Source organism: Dermacentor albipictus, chromosome 2 (assembly GCF_038994185.2).
Source record: "Dermacentor albipictus isolate Rhodes 1998 colony chromosome 2, USDA_Dalb.pri_finalv2, whole genome shotgun sequence".
Taxonomy (NCBI): Eukaryota; Metazoa; Arthropoda; class Arachnida; order Ixodida; family Ixodidae; genus Dermacentor; species Dermacentor albipictus.
This window is the reverse complement of record NC_091822.1, coordinates 199,807,785-199,822,586: the sequence shown is the minus strand read 5'-3', so window position 1 is coordinate 199,822,586 and position 14,802 is coordinate 199,807,785. Positions and strand designations below refer to the sequence as shown.

Genomic DNA, 14,802 nt, shown 5'->3' with positions numbered 1-14,802 from the left:
ATGGCTACACAAATAATGCGTTCTCAAAGTAAAATCTTCATAAAATGATTCCATTCACGCATATTACATCTTTACTCACCCACAATGCATGACCAAGCAAAGAAAAGCAAGAACAGACGACCAACTGTTTCAAAGCGAGCGCGAACCTTGTCGTCTGTCCTCCAACTTTAGCGGCCCGCTGATACTTTTTACGTAACATGTAGTCGTACACACAATAACAAGTTTTCATAGTAAAACAAAACATGTTCTCGCGTAATAATAAGGTGCACCCTTCCATGAATGGATGGATATTATGAGCGTCCCCTTTGGAACAGGGCGGTGGGTTGCGCCACCAAGCTCTTGCTACTATACAACGGATGGATGGAAGGTAGGAGCGTCCCCTTTGAAACGGGGCGATGGCACTTGCCACCATGCTCAGATTTTTATTTTGCCTTTTATTTTTATCTGTGTTGTGTGTTATTGAATTTCTCGATTTTCTTTAAATACGTCTTCCTACCCTTTTAACCTTATGTCCCCTCTCTGCTTTTGAGCCACCAATCCTCCAATCGCCTTTTGCTAATTTCCACCGCACATTTATTTACATGACTATCATTATCTCTGAACCCTAGGGCCTCAGGAAGGGTGACTGTGGCCGCATCGACATCGGGATTGATACCATCACATTTTAGTATATATGAGGTGTTCCATTGTTTGTACATATTTACCACACATAGTAAATGTGTCTTCTTCTTCGTTAAATTTCTTCTTATAGTTCCGCGTTACAAGACATCCTGGGGCTCTATTCTGGACACGCATGGCGGCTGCACGGCCGCCATTAGCCGCCATGTTTACTCTCTGATTGGCTGTCGAAAGGTCACGTGTTTTGAAATTTGTGCCGGGAAGCGGAAGTATTGCAAAATGCAATTTTGCGTTTTCATCAAGATGACGAAACGTGACGTGGAGCTGCAAATGTTATGGACTAATACATTTTTTTGGTCCTTGGCAGATATATTGTGATGTTAGCGCTTCAAAAAGAATGTGAGCGGTAGCGTGCAGAAGCCAGTGCAATGCATCTGCAATTGCGCGAATATGTGGTGGCGATTCAAGATATGCGCCATGCCAGCTTGCTGATTGGCTGAAGGAATATCTCATGAGGAGCGTCACAGGAAGGGCTGTTTCGTAAACGTCATTTTGACGATGCGTGACGTTGCGCAGGGCCGCCATTGCTGAGATTTTCCGCCATAATTTTTGCTGCGACGAGCCGCGCGAATTATGCTAATGGGCAGCTATATGCAATGGCAGCCGAGAGGAATGCGTATCGCCACATTTTCCCCGTCGTTTGGCGCCACGAAAATATTTTGTTCATAACGCGTGCTCATAGTATTTGCATCGCTCTCGGGTGGTGTTGGCATTTGTGTTTGGGGCCATTGTTTTTTAAAAGAACGCGTTTATACGAAATAATATTGGTTGAATATAGCAAACTTTCAGCAATGTTGTCCACTTTTCACTGCTGCATTTCTATTGTAATCGAGATTAATGCCTTTTCGCACAATCAGACGTTATGACAACGGCCTCTTTCTAATTTATAAAAAGAAATGTACGCAAGGTGGCGCCTTGAAGTTTCCTCCCGCGGTGCGAGTAACTAGCGAAATGAACAAGAGATGGCAGCGCCGGCGCTTGCGTCGCGCTAGTGGTTATCTCTGGCGCCCGCAACGCTATCGGTGATATTCGGCCGTTTCTGAGCCAGCCGAGTCGGGCTGAGTCACTTGCGTTTCACGAAATAGCGATAACGTGGCCTAGAACGTGCGCGCATCACCACTGGTAGGTCGCGTATGTTGTCTCAAGCAAGGAAACAAGGGCATTGGCGCCAACATGCGATGACTCATTGCATTTTCCGGGGACACGCATCCTAGCTAACAACCCGCCGTGGTTGCTCAGTGGCTATGGTGTTGGGCTGCTGAGCACGAGGTCGCGGGATCGAATCCCGGCCACGGCGGCCGCATTTCGATGGGGGCGAAATGCGAAAACACCCGTGTGCTTAGATTTAGGTGCACGTTAAAGAACCCCAGGTGGTCAAAATTTCCGGAGTCCTCCACTACGGCGTGCCTCATAATCAGAAAGTGGTTTTGGCACGTAAAACCCCAAATATTATTATTATCCTAGCTATTGAAGCAGACGACGGCTTGTACGCAGCAGACGACGGAAGCGCGAAGCGTTTTCGACGGAACAATCATACGCTTTGAGATAGCTGCTTTATTTTTACTGGGAGGAAAACTGTTTTGCTTTACCGATAACGCTACATTCAGTGCCTTCATTTCAGTTTCTTAGGCGAAACGTCAAGTTGGCGTCACGCTACGTAAGCAAAACTGGGCCACCGGCGCCATTTTGTTTGCGTCGCGCCTACGTCACGCACCGAAGAAAATGGCGGAATGTCCAGAATAGCGCCCCTGATCTAGCTTCAAAGAGTAGGGCATTGCCTCTTGAGTTATCATAAAACGCTTCCTTCCTGATCTGCTGTTTCCAGTATCGATATAGTTCTACACCATGCTTCTTTTCCATTGAATTTATCCAATTTTTACCTTCCGCATTTTTAACCCGTCGTTTAATGCTCTGTCCTTTTTCGTCCTCGTGTCTGGCATACTTACTGAGAGTAATGGCTCTTAACTCCGTAATACGGAGGCTAGAAGCACTCGGCAAGTAACACACTAGAAGCGTACAGTAAGGGGCTAGTTGGTATGACATTATGAGAACAAAGAAAAACTGCGCAAAAAAGAACAAGACACAACCACACGACACGGGCGCACCCGTGTCGCGCGGTTCTTTCTCTGTCTTGTTCTTTTTTGCGCAGTTTTTCTCTTTTCTCATAAAGTGAACACTGCATGGTACGTTCTTTGGAATCGTGCATAGAACTTAGAAAAAAAAAAGCATACGTTTCGTAAAGAACAAGCTTGTAAGCATCCGAACCACATCATTGATCAGGTGCTCCTGATAATGCGAAGCATGTAGTCTGTAGTGCTCGTAAGTTTCCCTGTAAATATTCCTGTTGCGGGGCAGCGTGCGACATGGGAAGCGACATGCCTAGCCTTTTGTATATAAGATAACCAGCCTAGCAAGTGATTTCAATGTTGCAGCACTGCTATGCAACCCAAGCAAAGAAATAAGCTCAGTGAGAGATAAGGTAGCCGCCCATTGCCAGTTAAAATGTAGACCCCGATCTCGGCCATCTGGGTCGAGTCGGGCTTGGTTTTTGTAAATGGCCAGCCCATTTGCCTGCCGGTGGTCGGCAGACGACGTTGTGCTGGCGTCGTGACCACCGGTTAAATCATTGTGGTCATGTTCGGACGACACGTGGGCCGACGACTTCCCCATGACAGCAGCAGTATGGCTTTTCTGCGGCCGGCGTTCTTTTGCCGGTATTCATATTTAGGGTTTTTCAAGCGAAGCTTTCTTTGCCTCTTCTCGCGACTTTACGGGCACTGCTGCTGCTGTGGTATAGCTTGTGCACGCCACTGGGTTTCTTGCAACACCACCAGATGGCACTTGGCTCTGGTAGTGTTGTGAAATGAAGCAAGGCATTGTGGGGTTACAACAGGTATGAGGTACTGAGAGGCATTTGGAAGGGAGTAATGGTGCCGGGGCTTACTTTCGGGAATGCGGTCCTGTGTTTAAGGGCAGAGGTTCAGTCGAGACTAGAAGCAAATCAGAGAGCTGTGGGAAGGTTAGCACTAGGTGCCCACGGGAAAACCACAAACGAAGCAGTACAGGGAGATATGGGCTGGGCATCATTCGAAGTACGGGAAGCAGAGTAAAACGCTATACGAAAAACGTCTGAGGAAATTGGATGATAACAGGTGGGCAGCTAAGGTGTTTAAATACCTATACAGAAAGAGCGTTGACTCACAATGGCGGAAAAGAACTAGGAAGCTAACCAGCTGCCCTGTGCTATCAGCCCAATATTGTTTTCTGTCGATGTCACGCCACGAATCCCGGATCCTAGCCATCGACAGCTTCACCGTAGAAAAAGCACCCTGTGCGTTAGAGCGTTGCGTTATACGCGACAGCTTAACTTTTGCTGTCATTGTGAAGTTTTGCCATATGATATAGAGTGCGCGTTCGTTGCGCGGACGCAGTTGCAGAAAGTTCGTACAGTAAATTTGTCTAGTTCCTCTCGTACGCTCATGACTCCTGTCGGCCAGTACTAATTGCAATTTTAGCCTGGTAAACTGCCGTCTTCAATAGTTGTTTTCTAAGTAATTTTGTCACGGTAGCCACCAATGAGCAGGATGAAGCTATGCAAGAAAATAAAACTGGTATGTTTCACGCTCGCTTTTTTGTTGGTGCAATATTAAAAAAATGACCTTCATATTCAATGACACAATTACTATAAGCCCAAAACTTCCTGTACAAACTGCTCATAAATTTAAAGGCTGGTAAAATTTGAGTCGGCACTCAGATTTTCGCCAACGAAAAAAAAAACCACAAGTGTAGGGAAAATTTTTTATTGCAACTGCACATGTTTTTAGAAACTTTTTTTTTGTACCTGTACAAAGTTAGTGCCACCTGCCAAAGTACCAACTGAAATCACAGTACAAAAGAAGGCAACCAGCCACAACTGATGCATGCCATCAAAAAGATGTTAACAAATGGTTTGCATGCAAACAGCTCCAATCAATAGATGTCATCAAATGCATGAAGACATGCCAAAAACTGAACATTGATGGTATCTGCCTACACTGCACAAACAATACAGTGCTAGGGGAGGAAAACAAGGCAGCACGAAGCTTTATGTAAAAGTGCCCTAGGTTCTTTTACCACCCTGTGAGAACAAAATGTTAACGAGAGAGCCAGTGAGGTGGCAAATCATGTTTGGCAAGTTTTTTTTTTTCTTCATCTCCTATGCCCTTGCGCTGCAACTTTGGCCTGACGCGTGGCGCTTCTGCTAGTTTTTCACAGCAGCAGAAAGGCTGCATTTTGGTCTCTTTTTTTGCATCATTTTCGAGGAGGGGAGTGCTTTCAGTGTCACACTTCCTGCTGTTGTCTTTTTTTTCTCTACGAGATGGTTCTCATTGTTGCTTCCTTTTGCTTGTAGATGTTCACAAAACATGTGCATGTCGTCAGATGTTATCGTGACAAAGGACAACTCGTTGCGACGGCAAGAAATAAAATGCCGAAAAGGGGGGTGGAGGAAGTGGTGGTGGTGACTGCCAGAACAGATGAAAAAAACAAGTCCCAGGCAGAAAAAGGGGTGGGGGAGGACAGCCAGCAAGGGGGACCCAGCCGCCTGGGGGCTGCTGCACGGGAAGAAACACGCTTGTCCGCTCCAACATGCACTCTTTCACAGGCATACCAAACAAAAAACAAACAAACAAACAAAACTTGCTATTATGAAACAAGCCACCGCTCCCTTGTCTTGGCTCCAGACTTGCACTTAGTGAGAGCCTGGCGTGTCTTGAGATTTTTACACCGATACACTAAGGAGTTTTACAAAAAACGCAGCCAAACAAAAGGAAAGTGCTTTGGACAACTTTGTTCCAGCACCTTAAATAACCGATGACAAAAACAAGTGCAGCAAAACCAGAGCCAGCAGCCCTCTTCTCCTCCTGGCAGTTCTTCACGGGTAAAGTACACTTGGGTGTAAAAAGCAGAACCCTCTTCTCGCCAGCCCCCCTTGGCTAGACATCGTTAAAGCTTTGGTAGCCGACTAAGCACACACGCACACACACTCAAACGTGAAAAGAGGTTTTCTGGTCGAAAGGCGTGTTTTTTTCCTTCTCTCTCCCATCTCCGTGCTGCCGACGCTCCGAGCGGTGGGGCATCCCCTCATCGCAGGTTGGTGGTGGTTAAGGAGGGGAACGTGCACCTCAAGAAAAACGGAGTTGCTGCTGCCCAGGTGTTTCAACCTTCAGGCTGACACCGTGCCTTCGACAACTGCTGAAGAGGATGACGACTCAAGGCTCCCTGAAGGGGCTGTTGCACCATTGCTGGTGGCTTCACTCCCTCCACTGGCTGCCTGCAGGGTCCACGCCAAAAGAACAGTAAAGCTCACTGCCTGGCTTTCACAGCAAGCTCCAATAGTAATTAGAAGGGCTCAAATTAACACACACCCGGACAAAGGAGACAGGATGAGCACCTACCATGTGTGCGTGTGTACCCTTCTAATAGCTATGCATTACCAACTCGCCGAACAAGTACTCCTTCGATAGTAACAGACCAAGTGGCTCCACCTGACCCAATAGAATAGTGACTCCTTTCACCACCACCACTGTCTGCAGTACCAGCACTACTATAAGCACAACACACTAAACACGTAATACACAACAAGGTGCATGAAGAAAAGGCATGCGCACCTTGCTTCCTTGCCGGCCATTTCCAGCCGATTCCCTCCGAGGTGACTTGTCCTTAGCCGGTCGTTCCTCCCGAGACTTGTCCCTTGGGGGCTTGTCTTCACGAGACTGCCCACCGCCGCCACTGCCGGGAGACCCGGCGCCATCATCATCCTGTGTCTGGGACCCTGGACGCTGTCCACGGCGGCGTGGTCGTGGGCGGAAGGGTGGTCTCCGACGTTGGCTCCCTGTTTGGCCACCACGCTCCCTCTCAGGGCCTGGCTGGGTCTCACCTTCACTTTCCTGCAGGAAAACACTGATTGTGCTCCACACACCACTGTACACATCATCACCATCACCAGCCTGTTTTATGTCCAGTGCAGGACGAAGGCCTCTCCCTGCGATGTTCGATTACCCCTGTCCTGCGCCAACCGATTCCAACTAGTGCCTGCCAATTTCCGAATTTCATAGCTCCACCTTGTCTTCTGCCGTTATCAACCGAGTTTCCCTTCTCGCTGTACCCATTGTGTAATCCTCATGGTCCAACAGTTATCTAACCTGCGCGTTATATGACCTGCCCAGCTCCATTTCTTTTTCTCTTAATGTCAATTAGAATACACCAGTTTGCTCTCTGATCCAAACCACTCTCTTTCTGTCAATCTTAAGGCTCATTCACACCGGCGACTGATAGTGGTTCGTGACCATTTTGGGCCAGTCGCTAGCTGCTTGATTTTTCAGTTGTGCGACCATGGTCGCAAAACTAATAAACCAATCAGCGGCACAATGGAAGTGATCTTTCATGTGTCTACATCCGGCCTCCTCCCGCGTCGTGGCAAATTCCGCATAGATTCCGAGAGTTCTCGCTGAGAACGATAATCTCTGGGATTGCGACTTGTGGGTCACGCTCAGCCGGGCTTGCTGGCATGAACATCAGTCGCCTTCGGTCGCTTTTTGGTCGTGCGACCTCCTCAAGTCAGTCGCCGGTGTGAATGAGCCATTAATGTTATGCCTAGCAATATACGTTCCATCGCTCTTTGCGAGGTCCTTAATTTGGTCTCAAGCTTGTTTTTGTCAGTCTCCAAGTCTCTGCCCCATATGTCAGTACCGGTAGAATGCAGTGTTATAACACCTATCTTTTCAATCATAGTGGTAAGCTCCCAGTCAGGATCTGGCAGTGCCTGCCATATGCACTCCAGCCAATTTTTATTCTTTTATGAATTTCCTTCTCAGGATCAGGGTTCCCTGTGATTAATTGACCTAGGTAAAAATATTCCTTCACAGACTAGAGGCTGACTGGCGATCCTGAACTTTTGTTCCCTTGCCAGACTATTCATCATTATCTTTGTCTTGTGCATATTGATCTTCAACCCCGCTCTCACACTCTGTTAAAGTCCTCAATCATTTGTTGCAATTCGTCTGCATTGTTGCTGAAAAGAACAATGTCATCGGCAAACCGAAGGATGCCGAGATATTCGCTGTCGATTTTTACTCCTAAGCCTTCCCATTTTAATAGCTTGAATACTTCTTCCAAGCATGCAGTGAATAGCACTGGAGCGATTGTGTTGCCCTGTCTGACCCCTTTCTTTATGGGTACTTTCTACTTTACTTGTGTAGAATTAAGGTAGCTGTGGAACCTCTGTAGATATTTTCCAAGATATTCACGTAAGTGGTCTGTATTCCTTGATTACGTAATGCCTCTATGACTGCTGCTATCTCTACTAAATCAAATGCCTTTTTGTAATCTATCAAAGCCATATAGAGAGGCTTATTGCACTCTGCGGATTTCTCAGTAACCAAATTAATGACATGGATTTGATCCACTGTAGAGTATTCTTTCCTGAAGCCAGCCTGTTCCTTGGTTGACTAAAGTCCAGTGTTGCCCTTATTCTATTGGAGATTATTTTGGTAAATATTTTATATAATACTGGGAGTAAGCTAATGGGCCTATAATCTAGTGCAAATAGCCAAGCAGTGCCATTGGCACAGATATTATTGCTTTTTTTTTATGTTCAGCTCAGAAGTTCACAAGGCTGTGAGCACAAATGCATTGCTGAGAACACAGCGACTAAACCTTCCTTGGTTTTCCCTTTCTTGCCAAACATGGAATTAAAGAGGAAGCAGAAAGTACTGCTTACTACACGCCTGGACAGTCTTGAATCACAGCTTTGCTTGCCCCCCAAGGTGACAGTGTCAGCGAATGTGCAACAGTAAGGCACAATCGATCATTTGAGTGCATACACAAAACAATTTTGAAAAAATAAGCCATAAAGTTTTGGATTCAGATAACCCATACTAAATTATCTCAGGATGAAAACATTTAGTGTTCTTGTCGGCAAGCAGGCTCTTCCGCCCCTCCTTTTGGATTCGGCACAGTTTAGAAAGGAGCCTTTCTCATCCACTGCAGATGCCCTGCAGAGTGCAAGGGCACTAAACTGTATGCCAACGTAAAGCCCTCTGGACGGTTGTGCCATTTTTGCAGCCGCAAAACTTATCAGGCAGCCTAAATATTTTGGTACTGAATGGCAAAGATTCACAATCGCATCTCAACTACATATGTCAAAGCATGAACTTTTGTGAGTGAAAAACTGTCCCAGCCAAAAACACCAGCTTCATGCAAACTACGCTGCAGACAATGTTTCCCATCATCCACTTATGTACGAGGAACAAGTGCACTGCTCTGCTTATGGTGATATTAAGACATGTAGGCTTAATGCACGAACATGAACCTGTGGCCGGATAAATAGGCAAGAACAAGCGTGGCAGATTATCTAAGTGTTTCAAGTTAAGACGGTAGCCGTGCATTGTAGATGACCTGATGTCCAAGGGCAATTAATTGCATCGCGGTTGCTTCGTTATCGATGTGGTATGTGAGTGCATGACGCGTTGACGACTTGTTCGGTCTGGAGCAATCCGATGACCGGCTCCTGTGAACCTTGCGATAACTGCCTCCTCTTTGTTGCTGTAGGAAGCAGAGCAGGCTAGCACTGCGCTTTGCCTTCTGTAGGCATGTCCAGTTTCAAGCTTTTAGTCACCCCCCCCCCCCTCCCTAGCGAGTGTTGATTCAGTGCCTACGAACATGGTGTGATCTCGTGTGATAAGCACAGAAATGGCAGGTCAACAATGTTTTGAAGCATACCTAGCAGGAAAGCACTCCATAGGCAGCGTCTGTGCACCAGTGGCTATAGTCACAGCCAATCAGAAGGCGTCATATCTTAAATGCTGCGTCTACAGGAGGTATGCATGCACCGCAAACATCGTAAGGTCGGCTCCCGATTTTTTCTATGCCTACACTTTTCCTATGCAAGGAACGAAACCACAGACCACCTAAGCAAAACTTTGGACTTCTGAATTATGCCAAGACGGCTTCATCAAATCAGGTGTTTTTGCAAGATATTGAGCTACATTCTCATGACATTGTCCACGCTGACAATGATTTTTTTTTACACAGACTGCGTTTTAAGCTAAATTGTTTTGATCCAGTGTGGACTATGCATTGCAAATGCTAGAGTAAGTGGTCTCCCAATATATACATTAGTGATACGATTCCAATGTCCTTGCTTTAGACAAATAAAATGCCTCTTGAAAATTCGCATGAATGTTGTGAACAGCAAACATCTACTTCCCTACTTATTTTTGAACTAAGACAGAGAAGCATGTAAGAGCAGACATCTGCATTTTTATAGAGTCAGCATGACTGTGCTAAATATTTTTCACAAGTCAGCAGCTGTTGAGGCAAGTTAAAGGGGCCCGAAGCACTCCTCGGGCTTCGTGAAATAACATAGTTCGCGGGTAGCATACGTTGCTATGAACATCTCAGCCAAGTTTTGCTATCACATGCGGTGCATGGAGCTTGGAAGCAGGTCGCGAAGCCACCTTTCTCTAAAAGGACTTCTTCTTGGACAAGTTGGTGCGTAGATTCCCTTTTTTTTTCAGGCTGTCATTAAACAGTTGGTAGTTTGGCTGCTTCACTGTCTTCCTTTCTTCTGTACCTTTTCAAGAAATGTATTTTGTGCCACAAAGTATACCTAAGTCCCCTTTCTTTTCAATAGAAGGCTCTGTCCAAACTCTTTTATACACATTATTTCCGTCTTTGTACACACTACTTTGTCATTCCTTTAGACGGCTGCTATTGGCTGATAGCCGTCATCAAGCTGCAGTTGGCTACATGGCATAGATACCATGACTGCCGCAGAGTGCCGCCGTGAGTCAACTGGCTAAGCGCACAGCGGCTTGCTGAGGACAACCGCATTTGGCTTATGTTTAGCACATCGCATCATAAGCACCAAAGGCGGAAGTCGTGGCATCTACATTAACATCCAAAATGAAATTTGAACTGCGTACCACGGTGACAATCGGAAGGTGCTGGAGCGTTTTAGGCACGCCACACTGCGCCGTAGCCTTCACAGTGCACTGAAGAAAAAACGGGAGTACAGCGGAGGCAGTGTTTGATTGCCAATAACTCTGCTTCAGCTGAACGCAATCAAGGGCATTAAACATGCCTTGGTAAAGTGTTTCTGAAATAGCCGATATTCACTTTAGATGGCTTTCTTCACTTCGATAAAAAGTGGTTCAGTGCCCCTTTAAGGATAGTGTACTATGAAATGCAATCAGAGAATGTTAACAAGAGTAGGACAAGATTTTTTTATACCAGCATAGAACTAGCAGCATTTGTAAACCATGAATGTTAAGCATATTTCTTGTTTACATGTGGTGCTCCTGCAATGGTGAGACACTTTGCAAACTACTACATGATCACACAAAATCGATCTAAATAATTTAGTACAAAGATATCAAGATGGCACACTCCATGCCTTTTAATTTACAGCTGTAGAACTATGCAACTGCAGTCATTAAATGTGGATAAAGCATATGACACTACATGCAAGCTCATTCTTCATTAACATGCCATGCAACAAAAGAGACAACTTGGTAAATAATGGCAAGCATTCCATGCAAGTGCACATCCATCATGTATGCAAGTGATACCAATACTGAGAAATAATAGCTTGAAGATCAAATATCTGGAATACAATGGCCCATTCCCAGAGCCCAAGAAATACAAAATTGCACTACAAATGAACATTCAGTGAACAACCTACACACTATTGAAATGGAGCTCTTGTGCAGCTTTCAACAATGAAGTACATGCTCTGCAGTGAATGCCAAGCATGCACGGATAAGTCTATGCATGTTCGGCCTATACTACAGGCATGTCTGTGGACATGCAATCAGCTTACACAATGTCAGAAGTTTGCCAACCAGCAAACCAACAATACGTACACTTCTAAAAAGCCAGAGCAAGCCAGACAGCCACCAGATACAAATGCTAACCATATAAAAAAGTAGAGGTACAATGAGTCTGGCAGATTGTTTTGATATTTGCTGCATACAGCGGGTAATGACTTCACCTTCCTACATGCCGCAACTTAAAAAAATGAAAGAAGCAACTGCAGCACTATGCTACAGTTGCACCAAGCTGTAGCACTATGTGTGCTGACATATGTTTGAAAAGCAAGCTTTTGTTCAGCTACAACTATACTCAATTTTATACATTACATGCAATGCTGTGGAAGTTAGAAAGTCTCTTTGCAGTGGCTGTATTTGCACTAAGAAAAAGTTCAAAGTTTTTTGAACAAATATATGAAACTATTCTTTATTTAGGCTCAGTAATCACTGAAAAAGCTTTAACCCTTTGAGAGTCGTCGCAGGCGAAAACAAATGTCAAGTGATCATGGCCGTATATGTACAGAAACAACCGAAGGTTTAAAAAATAATGCATGCTTTTGGTAACGAAGTGCAGCTGAACGCTGTTCCAGAGGTGCAGCAACCTTTTGAGACTTCTAGAAAAAAAAATTTCAGCATCGCCTCACCGATTACTGCATGCACACACACAGCTATGTTTGTACATTTAGTGGTGCCAATGAAGAACTGAGGTTTGGAGCAATGTTTGGAGCAGCAAAGTTAATTTTGAAGCAGTTTGTAGCCCTTAAGTAGATTTCGGAGCACTTTGGAGCAAAGAATCGCTAACCGCTGCACACATCTAAGGCACTTCTAAAAACTTCAAATTCACAAGCGTCGTTCTAGAAAAATACTTCTTTGCTGTAAAACAAAGCTGCTCCGCCTCCAAGTACAAAAAGACAAATTTGAATACCACTTTAATGTAAATGGAGACAAAAAACCTGTTAATGGTACGTCCACACTAGCAACAAAAACGCGCGTGACACAATGCGCGCGGCGAGCGGTGCTGTCGTGCGCGGCAAGATTCACGAAAAGCGGCAGCAACGCGCGAATGGGTGCGAGACCGATTTTTCGTAGCAGACGCAAAACGACCACCAATCAGAAGCGAGCCGCTTTACGAGCCGCGCTGTTGTGGCGCCACCTGTCGCATAAGCAAAGAATCATAATCTATGGGCTCTTAGACTGAACAGTGACACGCGCGCCGTAAAATCTCAGAGGCCATTTCCAGTCAAGGGGGCTGTTTTTGTTAAGCCTTACCACACCGCCACTGAGGCGTCGACGAAGAATTCGCCTCGCAATGGAGGCGTTTTTGGAAACCGTTTGCGGATATGCGTGCCTCTATGATAAATCGAGCGTCAGACAAGGAGCTGCGTGCCAACCGCTGGCACATTATGGACAGCGGTTTGGCATGACAGGTGAGTAATTGGTGAAGGCGGGGAAGCAGAGCACACCCAAAACTTTCTCGTCCGCTTTCTGGCACGTCGGCGTCAAACAAGTAAAGAACAAACAAGTATTATAGTGTTCACAGTCACCAGTAGCTCCTCGTCCGTATCCGACATGCCTGAGCGTGGCCGGCAGTGTCGCAAAAAAAAAAAAAAAACAGACACTTCCGATGGAAGACGAAATGGGCAGAATGGAGAGCGCGTTGTCACGAGAAGTATCGAATGGAACGAGACAACGCGGGACTCCACGGGCCGCTGCCGCGTGCCGCAAAATGCGACTGTGGACTTGCCCGCACGCGTCGTGCTGCGCGGGCGCTTGCCGCGTGCGTTTTTGTCGCTAGTGTGGGCGTACCATAACATAGCCCACTGTAATTCATTTACAGTACACTTCTGTTGAAAATAATTCCAACTACGAATAATTCCATTTTATAGTTAATTTGACCTCCACCGGAGGTCCCAGCCAGCATGCATGCATTTCTATGGGCCCAAACATTCCTTATTACGATCCTAAAATTGGCCATTGATGGATAATTAGTACTTGACCCTTCACCACGCACGCACCTGACTCCTATGGTGACCTAAATAGCGAGCCCTTTAGGCATCACTAGAAAATCACGGCTTTAATGTTGCCAGGGGTTGAAGATTCAATGCATGCATTGACTGTACTTTCATCAACCTGTGGCGACAGCATGACAATATAGATGAAGACTGCATGACATCGCAGCTAGCCGAAGATGCATGCAGCAACGCGCTGTCATACATGGGACTTATTTTTGGACGATCACTTTGTGGCTAGCATCGAACACGTCGATGGACGATACGTGTTTCTGGTACAGATAAGAATATAGTCACTCGCATCAAGCTGAGGTGTCCGACTCACTAGTCAGACGAAAATACCAAGAATACCGCAGACTTCTTTAACCAAACTTGTTGCTGAGCTAGCTGGTCCATGACTTAAGAAAAAAAGGGTATGGTGCTAAGCAGACAAAGACGAAGTGAGACACAAACGATACATGTGTCTCACTTCGTCGTCTACTTGGCGTTGTATCGTTTCTTTAACCACTAGTGGAGTAAAGTCATTTGTTCGTGGCGAATCTGATTTGTTTACCCTTTTTGCTACCAATATTTCACTTTTAGGTGGTCCCTATCGATTCCGAATTATTGTTTACAGACAAATACATAATGGGGAGTTAATTTTTTAGACCATTTTAGTCATGCATGCCATGAAACTCTGTAGACCAATATGGCTGTACACATTTTCCTCAGTTGCTAGTTTTGGTGCACATAGGCATAAAATCATGTTTCTTTTTTATCAGGATGGTGTAGGAAATGTTGTATGGCACAAATTGGTGCAAGAGTAGGAGCAATGCGCGCACACAATCAGTATTTTTGCTTCTTTCTATTCCAGTGAACCCTTTGAGGGTACCGTGAATCACTTGCATCTAACACACACATTTTTTACAGAGAAATTGTGTCCGAAAACTGCGAGTGTGTTAAAATCGAATACAAAACCAAAACTGTGTCTGCAGTGTTGGCAACAGCCAGAGCTATCAGATGCAGCATTCATTTCCATCACGAAATGAAGACAGGGCATGTTTTTGTGAAGGTTGCTGTTGGTTCATTTTGTGCTCAACTACAATCTAGAGCAGTATTTTCGGCCAATTACTTTCAGATATGCTATCACTTTTGCAAGATTTCGTGCGACTCAGCACCAGATGCATAGCCGTAATTGGCCCCAACGTTTCTGGCACCATGCCAAGTTTCCTCTCTGCGCACAGTACCAGGAACATGGTTGGATGCATATTTCGACAAATTTGATG

General features: G+C 45.5%; 1 protein-coding gene across 2 annotated transcripts in view; it reads right to left on the bottom strand.

Moving 5' to 3' along the window:
* Window positions 1–4,462: 4,462 nt before the first annotated feature.
* Window positions 4,463–14,802, bottom strand: part of LOC135904540 (Y-box-binding protein 1-like) — a 48,940-nt gene continuing 38,600 nt past the window's right edge. For both annotated transcript variants that reach the window (XM_065435357.1, XM_065435356.1), the window contains 2 exons: window positions 6,327–6,605; window positions 4,463–5,989 (listed from right to left, as the gene is read on the bottom strand). In XM_065435357.1, the coding sequence (XP_065291429.1) occupies window positions 5,882–5,989; window positions 6,327–6,605 (387 nt within the window). In that variant the 3' untranslated portion in view covers window positions 4,463–5,881. The remainder of the gene's footprint in view (window positions 5,990–6,326; window positions 6,606–14,802) is intronic.